Source organism: Aedes albopictus, chromosome 2 (assembly GCF_035046485.1).
Source record: "Aedes albopictus strain Foshan chromosome 2, AalbF5, whole genome shotgun sequence".
Classification (NCBI taxonomy): domain Eukaryota; kingdom Metazoa; phylum Arthropoda; class Insecta; order Diptera; family Culicidae; genus Aedes; species Aedes albopictus.
Window position 1 is genome coordinate 12,739,377 of NC_085137.1, and position 14,699 is coordinate 12,754,075.

Consider the following 14,699-nt stretch of genomic DNA (forward strand, 5'->3'; position numbering starts at 1 on the left):
CGTAAGCCAACTTTAGCCTCTTAAGCAGCTAGAAACTTTTGTTCGGAACCATATCAGAACTTTGTGTAACTTTAAAGTGTAGCGGAACTTTCGGGTGCTTTGGATGGATAAGTAATAAATCCTCTCCTCTATTTTGAGGTGATACACAAAGTCGTGTGCACGAGCGTGCACCAAGTGCGTGTGGCATTGGTGGTTTCACGTTGTTCAGTTCTCGTATGCATGGGTTGGGTAGATGAAATGACCTGACATGCAACGTTAGTGCCATCATATTTTTATCAAATGTGTTTGTAGGTGTGCTCATGCTTAACAAAGTATTTCATTTGTAGAAGTAGTAAATGTTTGATTTTTGACATTTGTATATTTCAACATAAATATCACCTATTAAATCACGGTGGAATGTTTATTTAGTCTTCTATTCATTAGTATTCCTGTTATGTTTTTTAGTATTTTGGGTCTGCTAGGTACATGGATGTAATCAATGTTCAGCTTAAACTTCTGCTGTTTTTTTTAATGGTTTGTTTTTCATTTAGACCAAAAAATTGGAAAGAGGAAAACGAAGCCTAACGTTTAAAACAATCTTGTACATAGCTTTAATGTAGTTAAAAAAGGAGAGTGTTTTGAAAAATATAACTCAAAAACAAGTTGCAAAATGATGATTTTTGCAGCACGAGGCGTACATTTATCCAACGAGGCTCTGTTAGAATATATACCCACGGACCTTTTTCCAAATTTCCAACCTTTCCTAAATTTTTCAGTAGTTCTTCCAGGAATTTCTCTTAGTGGTTTTGGGATAGTTTTCAAACTGTTGGTTTTCTTTAGCAGAATTTCTTCATTCGAATTTCCTATCGAGATTTCTTCGATGAGTCTTTGTGGAGATTTTCGTTAAAATGTTACCAGTATTCCTTCAGATATTTTTCCAGAAATTTCCTATAAGAATTCTGGTAAGCTATCCCAGGAGATATTCCGAGAAAAAACTCTTTGGAAAATCATGCAAGAACTTCTGGAGAAATTTTTCAAGAAATTCCAAAAAGAAGCATCCAGAATCTCGGGATAATTTCTGGTAGAGATTATGGAAAGAGCTCTGTAAGAAAATATTCTCAATTCTAATTTCTCACTGCAAGAAATTAGATAATCAACTACTGCTACAAGGAAAAGCCTTGAAAAATATCCGAAAAAATCAAGGGATGAACTCCATGAGAAATACCAACAGTAGTTCCTGTAGAAATCCCAGAAAACTCTCCAAAAAATCCAAAAAATCTAAGAAAGTCCAACATAAATTCTTAACATTCTAAACATTTCAGGATCAACATCGGAAGGAATCTTCTGAGAGAAATCCCGGAAGAAACTCCGCGAGAAATCTCAAAAGATACCCCGCGAGAACCTCTGGAAAAAATATACCAACTGAAACTTCTGTAGAAATCCAAGAAGTAGAAACTCTAGAAGAAAGCTAACGGAAATTTCTTGAAGAAATTACAGGAGAAGTCCCGGGAGCAATTCCTGTAAAAAATTAGTGAAAAACTCCTTAAAATCGTTGGAGGACCTTCAGTAGAAATCACAGAAATAAGTCCTTCAAGAGGAATCCCGTGAGAAACTCTAACAGAAATTTCGCGACAATATCTGCGGTATATCCTGCGAGAAGCTCTTGTGGAGAACTCGGGAGAATCCTGGTAGAAACCCACGGGAACTCTGGGAGCAATGCTGGGAAAACCTCTAGAGAAATTCTTATGATTTCCATAAAAATGCTAGAAGAAATCGATCGATATTTGGAATCCTGGAAGATTCTCAATAAAGAATCCCGGAAAAAAAATGTTCGAATCTTGGAAAAATCCGCATATTCATACCCACGATGAGGTAAACTCTGTGGACCCTATTTTTGAGTGGATCTACAAGTAATAAAATTCGCTACTTTTTATTTACATATACGACCCAATGTTTTTATTTTTTATCGGTGCAAAACTTCCCTGAGTATTCCCGGTTTTTCCCAGTTGAATAAAATTCACTGAGGATTGCTGGGTTGCCAGGTTTTTCCAGGTAGTAGACACGCTGTGCAACTGAAAGAATAACCAACGAATTGAAGATGGAATTCCTTCAAGTCATTTTCTTGGGAGCTTTGATGCTCTTAGAATAATTTTAAAAAAACTTTCATAAACTTAACAAAGGAAATTTTTTAGAGGCTTTTTTAGAGACTTTTTTTTCTTAGAATTCCGCAAAAAGTTATTATGGAAGTAACTTTGCTAAGTATAGAATTTTGTGGAGTAATGTCTATATAAAATTCGCGAGAAGTTTCCCATTCAATAATTAAAAATGAAATATTACCAATAATAATACTGGATACTCAATTTGAATGTTTGTTAAAAAATCTTATTCAAAAATATCCCTATGGCCCCAGCTTTGGCCAAATGGTCCAATATTACAATACTATTTAATTAAAACTATTTAAAATAATGCATTATTTTTTTTTTCAGAAATGACACACAACAGGGATCCGGATGTCGTATGTTTCAAACATTGCGGCAGGAAAATTTTTGTGTTCGCTGTTCCATCTTATTGTCCGGTTTGCGGTTTGCCTTTGACACAATCCAATGAAGTGCTTCCCTTCACGTAAGTCCCTAATGCATTTTCAGTAAATTTACTTTTCATAGTTTCATTTTCCCTCTAATGTCATTCATCAATTTTAATGAAAAATAACTATTTAGGGATTCGTGCATTAAGGTTATAGCACAGACAAACAGACATCTCACTCTACTCACTTCCCATCGTTTCACTTTTTAACGGATTATTCAAATATTTCGTAGTTCGCAAATCGCTCGCCCATGGCGCTCGCATCGTTTTTGCTCCTGCTTGACGTTTGCTCACTACCGCCATCTACTCAGTAGATTTGCGTACCACAGCATAATTAGCATTGGGCGATTATGTTTGCGTAACGATGATTTTTATCGCATTTTCTTCCAAGTGACGCGTCTGTTTGTCTGTGGTTATAGCTTCCAAACTATTATGTAGTTTATATTTTTTGCAAAATGCGTTAGTGAATAAAAAAAAATCAAATTTTTACTGTAAGTTTATCAACTTGATACACAAGAAATGGTATCTCCAAATGCAATGAAATTTTGAGCTTTTATTACTTATATATAGTTAGCTTTGTAATAGGACAGATCGGTGAAGTACTAAATTGTAGTAATGAGCTGAATTTTAGTATGGTGAGAAGGTCAATTCTCTGTTTCTGTAATGAAATGCGTGGGTATTATAGGGTATTATGATTCCTTGCCTAATTTGATTGTTTTTTTTTTCATTTCTTGCAACATAAACAACATAGTTATCCAAAGTTTTGCTCAAACAGCATCAAATTAGGCAAGGAATCATAATACCCACGCTTTTTGCACCATTTCATTGCAGAAACGGAGAATTGACCTTCTCATCATACAAAAATTCAGCTCATTACTACAAATCTGCCAACAGCGTGGGTTATATAGTTTGTTGCCTAATTTGATGCTGCTTGGGCAAAAGTTTGGGTAACTGTGTTGTTTATGTTGCCAGAAATAAACAATACAACAACGCAGTTATCCAAACTTTTGCTCAAACATCATCAAATTAGTCAAGAAATCATATAACTTACGCTGTTTGCACTATTTCATTGCAGAAATGGAGAATTGATCATCTCACCATAGAAAAATCCAGCTCACTACTTTCAATCTAGTACTTCTCTGGTTGCTTCCTATTGATCAACTTACAAAAATTTAAGATTTTTAATGCACTTTTCAAAAAGTTACAGCCTTTCCTGATCATTTCGTCTGTACATACCAAATAATACAGAATTTATAAAACATTAGATTATCACAAACACATTCATATGAAGCACGAATGAAAGATAAAATGCCAATAAAGATGATAAAAGCTAAAATAAATCAGCATTAGATGAAAGAATAAAGTTTAGTTTGTTGTATAAATATTTTCCACCAGGTTACCCTACCCGTTCATAAACGCAACCCAATCCCCTTGTTCTGTAATTCTTTGCTCGTCCCGTGGAGATTTTCTGAGCAACTTTCGAAACAGCGTGAACCTTCACATTGCCCTCACGGACTCCATTGGTTCGATAGTGGAGTTCGACAGTCCGGGCCTGCTCTGGACTCCGGCTAGAGAAGTAGACAAAGCCCAATGGGGGCAGTGCTTGTTGGTGATGCAAGTACCGGAAGCGTGGTTTTCCGAATGGGATCGAATGCTGCGCATGGTGATAGACGAAGAAGGTTGGAAACGACGGCAGTACGACGAGGAGCTCCTGAATTGCTATAGTTTCGTTTTGGATTTTCTTCGATATTTGAAATATGAAGATTTTTCACTGTTTGTTAATGATAGGTAGGCAATATATATTTCTTGTATAATTTAATTGGAAATTAATGATTTTCTTTTGTACTTTTCAGACAAAAATTTTCTACAAAATTTATTGTGCCAAAATCTACATACGCAGCCAAGTATATAACAATTTTTAGGAGAGTAAAAGAAAGTGGCTGTTGGGCAGATGAAATGAATAGTGAATGTAGTTGAATAAAACATGGATTGAAGATAAACGCATTGCTGCTAATGTGAGCTTTTTAATTTTTGTCATTTACAGATTAGTATATTAAAGGATAAGGTTCAATTTATGTTACCTCAGACATTGTCTGTGAATGAAAATTATGGAACTACATTTCAATCAGTAATTTAGAATATTCCTTAAGTTCTTGATTAATTTGAGTTGCTTCGTAGTCCTACTAGTGCTAATGGGGCACGTTCGGTGTAGTACTAGATTGGTAGTAATGAGCTGAATTTTAATATGGTGAGAAGGTCAGTTCTCTGTTTTTGCAATGAAATGATACAAATAGCGTGGTTATTATGATTCCTTGCCTAATTTGATGCTGTTTGAGCAAAACTTTGGATAACTATGTTGTTTATGTTGAAAGAAATGGAGAAAACAACAACACTGTTGCCCAAAGTTTTGCTCAAACAGCATCAAATTTGGCAAGGAATCATAATACCCACGCTTTTTGTACCATTTCACTGCAAAAACGGGGAGAATTGACCTTCTCAGCTCATTACTACAAATCTAGTACTTCACCGATCTGTCCTATTGGACACGATCAGTGAAGTACTAGATATGTTGTTTTCTCCATTTCTTGCAACACAAACAGCACAGTTATCCAAAGTTTTCCTCAAACACTTTGATGGTGTTAGTCAAGAAATCATAATACCCAAGCTGTTTGCACCATTTCTTTGCAGAAATGGAGAATTGATCAAATCCAGCTCACTAATTGCAATCTAGTACTTCACTGATTGCGTACTATTTAGTTCATTATTTCAAATCTAGTACTTCATTGGTCGTGTCCTGTTGAGGAATATGCAGCCTAATGAAAGGATTCACTAATATATCACGTCTATAAATTACGTCACGCAAAATTGACCACGTCACACTATTTTGTATGAGAGCTTTGGAACAGTTGTGTGTGTCGATGGATCGTCATACTTTGCTCAACCCCGCTCTCCCATAAAACGTGACGTGTTTTATGAACGTTCCTCTACGAGATGAATATGCGAATATGGATGAAATAGGACACGCTCGGTGTAGTAGTAGAATTGTAGTAATGTTTGTCTGTGGTGAGAAGGTGAATAGAACACAATCAGTGAAGTACTCTATTGAAACTAGTAAGCTGGATTTTAGTATGGTGAGATGATCAGCTCTCTATTTCTGCAATGAAATGGTACGAACAGCGTGGGTATTATGCAAGTATTATGATTTATTGCCTAATTTGATGCTGTTTGAGCAAAAGTTTAGTTAACCGTTTTGTTGTATTATTTATTTCTTGCCACTTTAACAACATAGCTACCCAAAGTTTTGCTCAAACAGCATTACATTAGGCAATAAATCATAATAGCCACGCTGTTTTCACCATTTCATTACAGAAATGGAAAACTGATCATCTCACCATACATAAATCCAGCTCACTACGTTCAATCTAGTACTTCACTGATTGCATCCTATGAGCCATTTAACGAGACGTTTCGGATCAGCTGATCGCTCATTTCATGAATGAAAATTTGACAGGAGGTTGCGCCCAAGCCCGTGAGTGTTAATATCAATATCAGCACTGTTGTCTTTTCGTAAAATAGACTATTCTCCGTTTCTGCAATGAAATGGTGCAAAAAGCGCGGGTATTATGATTCCCTACCTTATATGATGCAGCTTGAGTAAAACTTTGGGCAACAGTGTTCTTGTTTTTTTTCCATTCTTTGCAACATAAACAACATAGTTATCCAAAGTTTTACTCAAGCAGCATCAAACTAGGCAAGGAATTATAATGCCCACGCTTTTTGCACCATTGATTGATTGATTTGTCTTTATTTCAGAGACTTTCAGCCCTTGGCTGGTTCTTCTTTGCGTTTTGCACCATTTAATTGCAGAAACAGATAATTGAGCTTCTCACCATACAAAAAATCAGCTCATTACTTCAATTCTAGTACTTCACCGATTGTGTCCTATATAACATATCGGTGAAGTACTAGATTTGTAGCAATGAGCTGAATTTTAGTATGGTGAGAAGGTCAATTCTCCGTTTCTGCAATGAAATGGTGCAAAAAGCGTGGGTGTTATGATTCCTTGCCTAATTTGATGCTTCATTGAGCAAAACATTGGGCAACAGTCCCAAGTAACCAAAAGTTCCGCTTCCCATGACAAAATGCACTTTCAAGTTCCGCGAAGTTCAGATAAAGTTCCAAATGGAACTTTCTGGCTGCTTAAGAGGCTAATGATGAGCCTTGTGGGAACTTCGGTCGCAAGTTCCGGCAAGGCTCATTGTTAGCCTCTTAAGCAGCCAGAAAGTTCCATTCGGAACTTCATCTGAACTTCGTGAAACTTTAAAGCTGCTTAAGATGCTACTCGGAACTTTGTCGGAACTTTCAAGTTCATAGAAGTTCAGTTCAGTAGCATTGTGTTTTAATGAAGATAAAATTTATTTCTTTTACAGAAAACAACTATTTAAGCATACACGAATAAAAGACAAATATGAATGTATCAAATCAATGAATATTAGGCTTGAGCAAAAAAAAATGCCGCTTATCGGATTCGAACCGATAGTCGCTGCGTGAGAACCCTACGCTCTACCACTGTACTACAGTTGCGATTGAATGAACAGTAGGTAAAGTCTGACTTGAATCGATTTTCTGTCGGCAGCTAGTTTTGCACATTTGTACAGTAGTGAAGTTAGCTTGACTTTATCAAGTGTCTTCAGCAGCGCAGCGGTAAGACGGCAGGCTATCACGCAGGAGAATCCAGTTGAAATCTACATAGCAGCGACACGTGTGAAAATATAAATTATCAGAAGCAATTTCCAGACATGAATCACAAACCCACCAACAGAGTTGTAATTCTGAAAACACATTTTTGTTTTTGCATGAATTTTGTCAAAGTTCTTTCAGAAGCTGCTTAGAAGGCTATCCAGCGTGCTTATGTGAACTTTCAAGTTCCAAAATTACTTAAAAATGAAGCTGCTTAGAAGGCTAATGAGCAACCTCGAACAAGCTGCTTAGCTTATAAAGTACCCTTTTATCTGAGCTTTTGGTTACTTGGGGTGTTATTGTTTTCTCCATTTCTTGCAACATATACAAGATAGTCATCCAAAGTTTTGCACAAACAGCATCAAATTAGGCAAGGAATCATAATACCCACGCTTTTTGCACCATTTCATTGCAGAAACGGAACATTGACCTTCTCACCATACTGAAATTCAGCTCATTACAAATCTAGTACTACACCGAACGTGCCCCATTTTCCATTTTTGCAATGAAATGGTACAAACAGCGTGGGTAGGATGATTTCTTGCCTAATTTGATGCTGTTTGAGCAAAAGTTTGGGTTGTTGTATAATTTATTTCTTGCAACTCCAACAATCCAGTTACCCAAACTTTTGCTCAAACAAGCATCAAATTAGGAAAGAAATCATCCTACCCACGCTGTTTGCACCATTTCATTGAAAAAATGGAGAATTGTTCATCTCACCATACAAAAATCCAGCTCAAAACATTCAATCTAATACTTCACTGATTGCGTCATCTTCTAGTACTACACCGAACGTGTCCTTATGGGCTGGGTAGTACCAGTACGCAGAAGGCAATAAATTTCTTGGTCTATCTCGATGCTTGGGAAAATCAGGCAAAGAATCGCTCAAGAATGGACAAGAACAAGAGTGTAGCATTTTCCTGTGCATTTTTTTCACCCTTCCGGCCAAGGTATTTAAAAGAATACTCTGAACAGAAATATTGATAACTAGCAGTCCCGGCAAACGTCGTACTGCCTGCCTACTCTGTTTTTTGACATCCGGTTCCATGAAGAAATGCCCCTCAAAATGGAATTTCTGATTTTCCCGTTTTTCTTGCCTTTCCGGTCACTTTTCCTAATAGGAAGCAATCAATGAAGTACTAGATTGAAAGTAGTGAGCTGGATTTTTTGTATGGTGAGATTTTTGTATGGTGAGATGATCAATTCTTCATTTCTGTAATAAACTGGTGCAAACAGCGTGGGTTATACGATTTATTGCCTAATTTGATGATGTTTGAGTTTGAGCAAAAGTTTGAGTAGGGTAGGTAATCAAAATTTGAACCAAATTGCGGCTTTCTGAAGCAGTGCAATTTTTAAGTGATTTTTTCTCCCACATGGAAATAATTTACTATGGCAAAGTCGTATGTACATGAAAGCCACGGGTATAAGCTTTCTGTTAAATGGTAAAAAGTTTGTATTTGCAACGAATTTCATTCAAATATTTGAGTTTTCATCAACAATGATTTTAATCTTAATTTGAACCATCGTAATCATAATTTGAACCAATTTTAATCTTAATTTGAACTACTGGCGGCAGCAGCTCGAGCAACTCACAAAACAGCCAATTCCATGCTAAACAATGAAAAATCACATGAATCTGCTAATTCTCATACCTATTTTTCATTAGGCAGTAGAATCTCAACTCAGAATGTTCGAAATTCTTTAGGAATTTGGAAACAAAATTTGGATTTTTTCATCCCCAAAGAGTAAACAAAGCAACCACTAGCGCAGTCTACAGGCCAACACTAGAAGCTCACCCCCGTTTACTAGTTCAAATTTAGATTACAAATGGTTCAATTTAAGATAACATTCTCCTAGTAAGAATCACTTAAATTTGATAATTTTATGACAAATAATGCGGAATATTATTCGGTTGGTCGATTCTACGATAAATAAGCTTTCATTTGACGTGTTCACATATTGCGTGTGATACAATGCATGAGCTGTACGAGTGCACCGAAAATGTGCTTTCTCTTGGGGGAAATGGGTGAAATCACAGTGATTTTTCAATTGCCTGTTTTCCATGACAAAAACGCTTTTTCAATGCATTTAAAGCCCATGTTATCAGGTTATATTACGGAAAGCTGTTTAACATCTTTTTCGGGACAATATTTGCCTGAATAGTACGTCGTTTTAATGAATTTTGAAATGGTTCAAATTAAGATTACAATTTGACTAGTTCAAAGCTTGATTTCTTACCCTAACTGTGTTGTTCAAGTTGCAAGAAATAAATAATACAACAACACAGTTACCCAAACTTTTGCTCAAACAGCATCAAATTAGACAAGAAATCATTTAACCCACGCTGTTTGCACCATTTTGTTGCAGAAATGGAAAATAGGAGGCAATCAGTGAAGTACTAGATTGAAAGTAGTGAGCTGGATTTTTGTATGGTGAGATGTTCAATTCTCCATTTTTGCAATGAATTGGTGCAAACAGCGTGGGTTATATGATTTCTTGGCTAATTTGATGCTGTTTGAGCAAAAGTTTGGGTAACTTTGTTGTTGTATTATTTATTTCATGCAACTTCAACAACACAGTTACCCAAACTTTTGCTCAAACAGCATCAAATTAGTCAAGAAATCATAATACCCACGCTGTTTGAACCATTTCATTGCAGAAATGGAGAATTGAACATCTCACCATACAAAAATACAGATCACTACAATCTAGTACTTCACTGATTGCCTCCTATTGATTATCTCACCATACAAAAATCCAGCTAACTGTAGGAACTAGGAAGAAATGTTAATGTTTAATGTTTTCTTCCTAATTCCTACAGTTGCGTCAATTGGTTCAAATTTGACTGAGGCTGTGACCATAGTGGGTAAGGTGAGATGCGATCGGATGCGATAAGTTATGAGATGAGAAGAGGGATGTTTGATAGGCCATAGTGCATGAGGTTTTCAATGAGGGTGCGCATGTTGTTTTCACATCCTTTTTCGCCTATTTCGTGAGCATCAACGACTTTTTGTTTTGTGCGGGCCGTTTTTTTGCTATAACTTAGTCAGTTTTGATCCTGTTGTAATAGCAAAAACCGACCAGTTCAAAAAAAATCTGGTGTAACTGTACAAGATTGAGGTTATTGAATTAATTATTTGAGAAAAGAATGTATAACATGTAATTATATCCGCGTGAGCGATGTTTTTATGTATACACATATTTTTATTTTCCGAACTGGGCTATCTGAGTGTTGATTTCAATTTAAATCAATATGAGACTGTTATACTGATTTTCGGCATTAACACATTACTTGATTGTGCTGACCTCGGTAAAAAGAAACAAAAATTCGGCAAGTATATATTATTAAGTGTATAGGTTTTTTTTATTACAAAATTGTTTGCGATATCTACGAGAAAAGATGTCTCTAATAAGTACACAATATTCGTCATAAGGACTGTATCGTTAATTATGCGTACACCTTTGAGTCCCTGTATTAAAAAGACTAAGTCTTATTTTGACAATTGCTGTGTGTTTATATGTTGCTAGCGTTGTAAACAAAAGATAATCTTATTAAAATTTTAGATTTTTCCTCAAGTGGAGCAACGCGAGTGTTTACGGATGAGAAGCGAAAATCGATTGTGACCAGGTACTGCTATTAAAAATGATTATCGCTAAGAAAATTAGCAAAAGTTGGAGGTGTTAGCGTTTTTTTCTGTCCAAACTGTTGTCAAACGATTCGGTATGCATAACACACTGATAGACTCACCCGAACGCAACAGAAAACCAGGTGCGTCCAAGTCAAATTTGGACAGCAAAATTTGCAAAATTTTCAAAAGAAAAAAGGAGGTATTCATCGTAGATTGCGCAAAAAAGTGTGGAACGATTATTGGTATGGTTCAGCGCGCCAAGGAGCGTAATTCCCTGAAGACTAACCCAAAACGGAAATGTCCAGAAAACAGTCAAATTCTGGCGGATTATGTGAAAACTCGGGCTCGGAAGCTGTACGACGATGTTTGAGCAAAAATTACATGTGCATAATCATGGATGATGAAACGTAGGTCATATTGGACAACAAGGCACTTCCAGGGGCACAATTTTTCACTGTGAAGCGTGGCACTGATGTTCCGAATTCGGAGACATGGATTTTTTTGCAAAATTTGGGAAAATTTATTAGTTTGGCAAGCAATTTGTCAAAGTGGTATGAAATCGTCGCCTTTCTTCACCGTCCCAAGTATGAACGTCGAAATATACCGGAAGGAATGTCTCCAGAAACCAAATCTGCCACTCATCTGAAAGCACAAAGGTCCTACATTATTTTGATCGGATTTGGCATCCTGCCACTATGCGTGTGACACCTTTGACTGGTATGAAGAAAACAATGTCCAATTTGTGGAGAAGGCAATGAACCCTTCAAATTGCCCGCAAATTAGGCACATTAAGAAGTATTTGGCTTTGATGAAAGGGAAACTACGGCAAAAGGATAGAGGAGCAGAGGACGTCATCAAATCCAAGAAAAACTGGGCCAATCCAAGCAAAACCATCGACAGAACGGTTGTCCAAAACCTTATGAAGAACACCAAGAAGAAGGTGCACTGAGACGATTTTCCGTATACCTATTATGTGTGAGACTACATAGATTTTTGCAATTTGTCGTCACCTTTACAAAATATATAAGGTGAACATAAAAAGTAGAAGAATCTCTACAAATAACATCTATATACAGACTTACATACATTTTATGTATCTCTATAAATAAAATTTATGTGTGAGGTTTATAACGTTTATGTTTGGCGATTTTTGATAATTATATGTCGGAGATTTATAAAAATCATTATAATAACAATAAGTTCATTCACGTGTTTTTATTTCGTTTGGTTTTATTGAAATGTCATCAAATTATACATTTTTAAACATTCTCGTCTATTTATGCATAAAAAAGCATGATGCTCTGGCCCTCACACGAAATAGCTGCAGTAACGCTCCTTCACCAACTGGTACGGCTCCTCCGGTTCCTGGTTCCTCATCGGATTGCGACGGATTCTCATTTAATGTACCATCTGTTGCCTTCGCGAGGGCTGCGGCCACTGCAATCGGTGCTCCTCCACCTGCCAGCACGAGCTTATCCGAAGTTTCCTCCTTCTGGTTCCCGGGGAAGGTACCATTTTCGCCCGGTGGCTATTTCCTTCTGGATGAAGCTTCTCCCGTTCAATCATCGGAAAAACGCTCCATCTCCTTTCGTGCAACTGCGAAGTATATCTAAAACGATAAAAATTAATTATTGTACATAAAATAGATGATAAAACTAATAATTACCTCCAATAAACGAATACAAATTTCACCGTAAAACTCGACGAAGTTCAATGCACAAGATGGCCGTTGTAAGTCTGCTGACTGAGTCTCCCAAACTTTAAAATTATGTGTGAGAATATATAATTTTTAACTATAACATCCCATCTTTAATTTTGATGTTTGCTCTCACATAAATGAAATGAGGTGCGTACATATGTTTAATAGGGCACTTTATAAAACCGAAATGGGGTGCTATAATGTGTATGTTAGTACAAATAGAAATAACGATTGCAATGTCTTATAAGAAGTATAATCTAAACCTTTATAAACTTTAACTTTGAAATTTTGTCAGTGTGCGAGAGCTGGCAAGATCCACGAAAAATTGAATATAAAATGATACCGGCTTTTCTGATGGTCAATAAACAATGTAATTAAATTTAATTTACAAAACAAATAAAACATTTTCAGATATAGCAATTTTCAGGTGTACTCATAATTAACGATACAGTCCTTATATTAGTTAAAAGAGTATCAATCGAAATTGATGTAACACTCTTTTCGTTAAGGGATCTAGTTTTGCCTGACATAGAAAAAAGCAGAACTTTTCAATCAGAATCCTTTTAGCAATTAAGTTTAATACCATAAAACCGAAGACGGCTAATAACAAGACAGACATCTATCCTCTTGCTCCATATACTTTGGGAGCTACAAGCACACTAGCGCCGCGAACGACTTCAGGGAACAACATCATGAATAAGTGTGCGTGCGATGCTACAAGTTCCGTGTACGTATTAGCTTGTACACGCACACAATCATGTCCTAATGTTCCTGTGAATCGTTGAGGGCGCTTCAACCATGTCGCCTGCGACAGGGTGGGAGCTGTCTGTCTTGTTATTAGCCGTCTTCGATAAAACCTTAAACTTTCTAACTTGCACATGAATAACATGCACTGAACAAACGACCATATCAAACATTGATCACTTGATTCAAATCCCGAACAGAGAAAATAAAATGTTTTCTATGACATATAATAACAAAATTATGCTATAAAAAACTTTAACGATTTGATGGAATGAAATATGTTATTTTGCATGGTGATCGATAGACAGTATGATAAATTTTTATTACGTCTGGTCCATCAAAATGCATGTCATGCGAAAAAGCATTGAGTTATGTTTGAGAACAACAACATATCCAGCTTTCCACGCTCGCCATAATGGCGGCAGCTATAAAAATTTTGACAAGATCTGTGCCCACACTGAACTGAAATTTAAGAAAAAATTCTCAGCAAGCCTTGGGCATCTGAAATTAGCTTTGTTGATTTGGCTGTCATCCACTTTTTGCCTCTCTCGTACAATTTTTTTCAATCAGTCTTGCCAAAACTATATATTGTAGGTATGTTGATTTTTTTTCTGATAATTTGTTTTCTATTTTAGGTTAAGAAATACATGAAATTCTCATCGGAAAATCGAACTAATATTTTGGAGCGCACCTTTGGAGTCCCCTGATTTCCCCTGTTTTGTTCGGCACTGGCAGTTGATTTTGCAGGCAGTACCATTATGAGTGGAACTGAATTCTCTTTCCATGTTCCGAGTTCCAGAGGGAGAAGTTCCAAGTTTCTTTAAACTAATGGAATACTTCAGACCTGCCACGCAAAGCCTATTTAAATCCTGTACCCATTTATCGGTCACTTCGTAAAGGTTTTTAAATTTCTATGGTCAGGGTCGCAGTTGCTAAATTACCAAATGCGGTGCGGAAGACTTCCATTCCTCGTTGTGAATAAAATGTTAAATATCTAGCTTAGACTGACGTAATTTTCAATTTCTGGCTATTCAGTTGCAGACAGCAAAAAATCTCCAGAGTCAATGACTCCAAAACCACAGTCGTAAGTGTCGTGACCAGAGCTACCAACTCTGTCACTTGCCTGCAGCTTGAGGTTCCGGCAGTGAGGATTCTACAAATTCCCTCATTACCGATCAGCTGCTCCTTTTACTTACTTTCGACGCTGCGACTGGCAGAGCGCCGAACCAACCAAACCAATTTATCCTGCTGCTCCTGATTTCGTCCGTCGTCTACTGCGTTAGTCTATCAACTGACTCGCGCACAGCTCGGCGCACAGTTTGGGT

General features: G+C 36.7%; 1 protein-coding gene and 1 long non-coding RNA gene across 3 annotated transcripts in view; one reads left to right on the top strand and one right to left on the bottom strand.

Annotated features, from left to right (window-relative positions):
* LOC109429879 (MKRN2 opposite strand protein) overlaps positions 1–4,566 on the top strand; it is a 35,496-nt gene extending 30,930 nt beyond the window's left edge. The window contains exons 2-4 of one of the 2 annotated variants that reach the window (XM_062849184.1): positions 2,467–2,601; positions 3,958–4,350; positions 4,416–4,566. In XM_062849184.1, coding sequence (XP_062705168.1) covers positions 2,468–2,601; positions 3,958–4,350; positions 4,416–4,539 — 651 coding nt within the window. In that variant the 5' untranslated portion in view covers position 2,467 and the 3' untranslated portion in view covers positions 4,540–4,566. Of the gene's footprint in view, positions 1–2,463; positions 2,602–3,957; positions 4,351–4,415 lie in introns of both variants that reach the window. The other variant, XM_062849183.1, reaches the window with a different exon arrangement.
* Positions 4,567–12,131: 7,565 nt separating this feature from the next.
* LOC134288838 (uncharacterized) lies at positions 12,132–12,925 on the bottom strand. The gene is made up of 2 exons (XR_009998143.1): positions 12,598–12,925; positions 12,132–12,540 (listed from the first exon to the last, which is right to left on the bottom strand). It is a non-coding gene; the product is annotated as an uncharacterized LOC134288838 (long non-coding RNA).
* Positions 12,926–14,699: the final 1,774 nt, after the last annotated feature.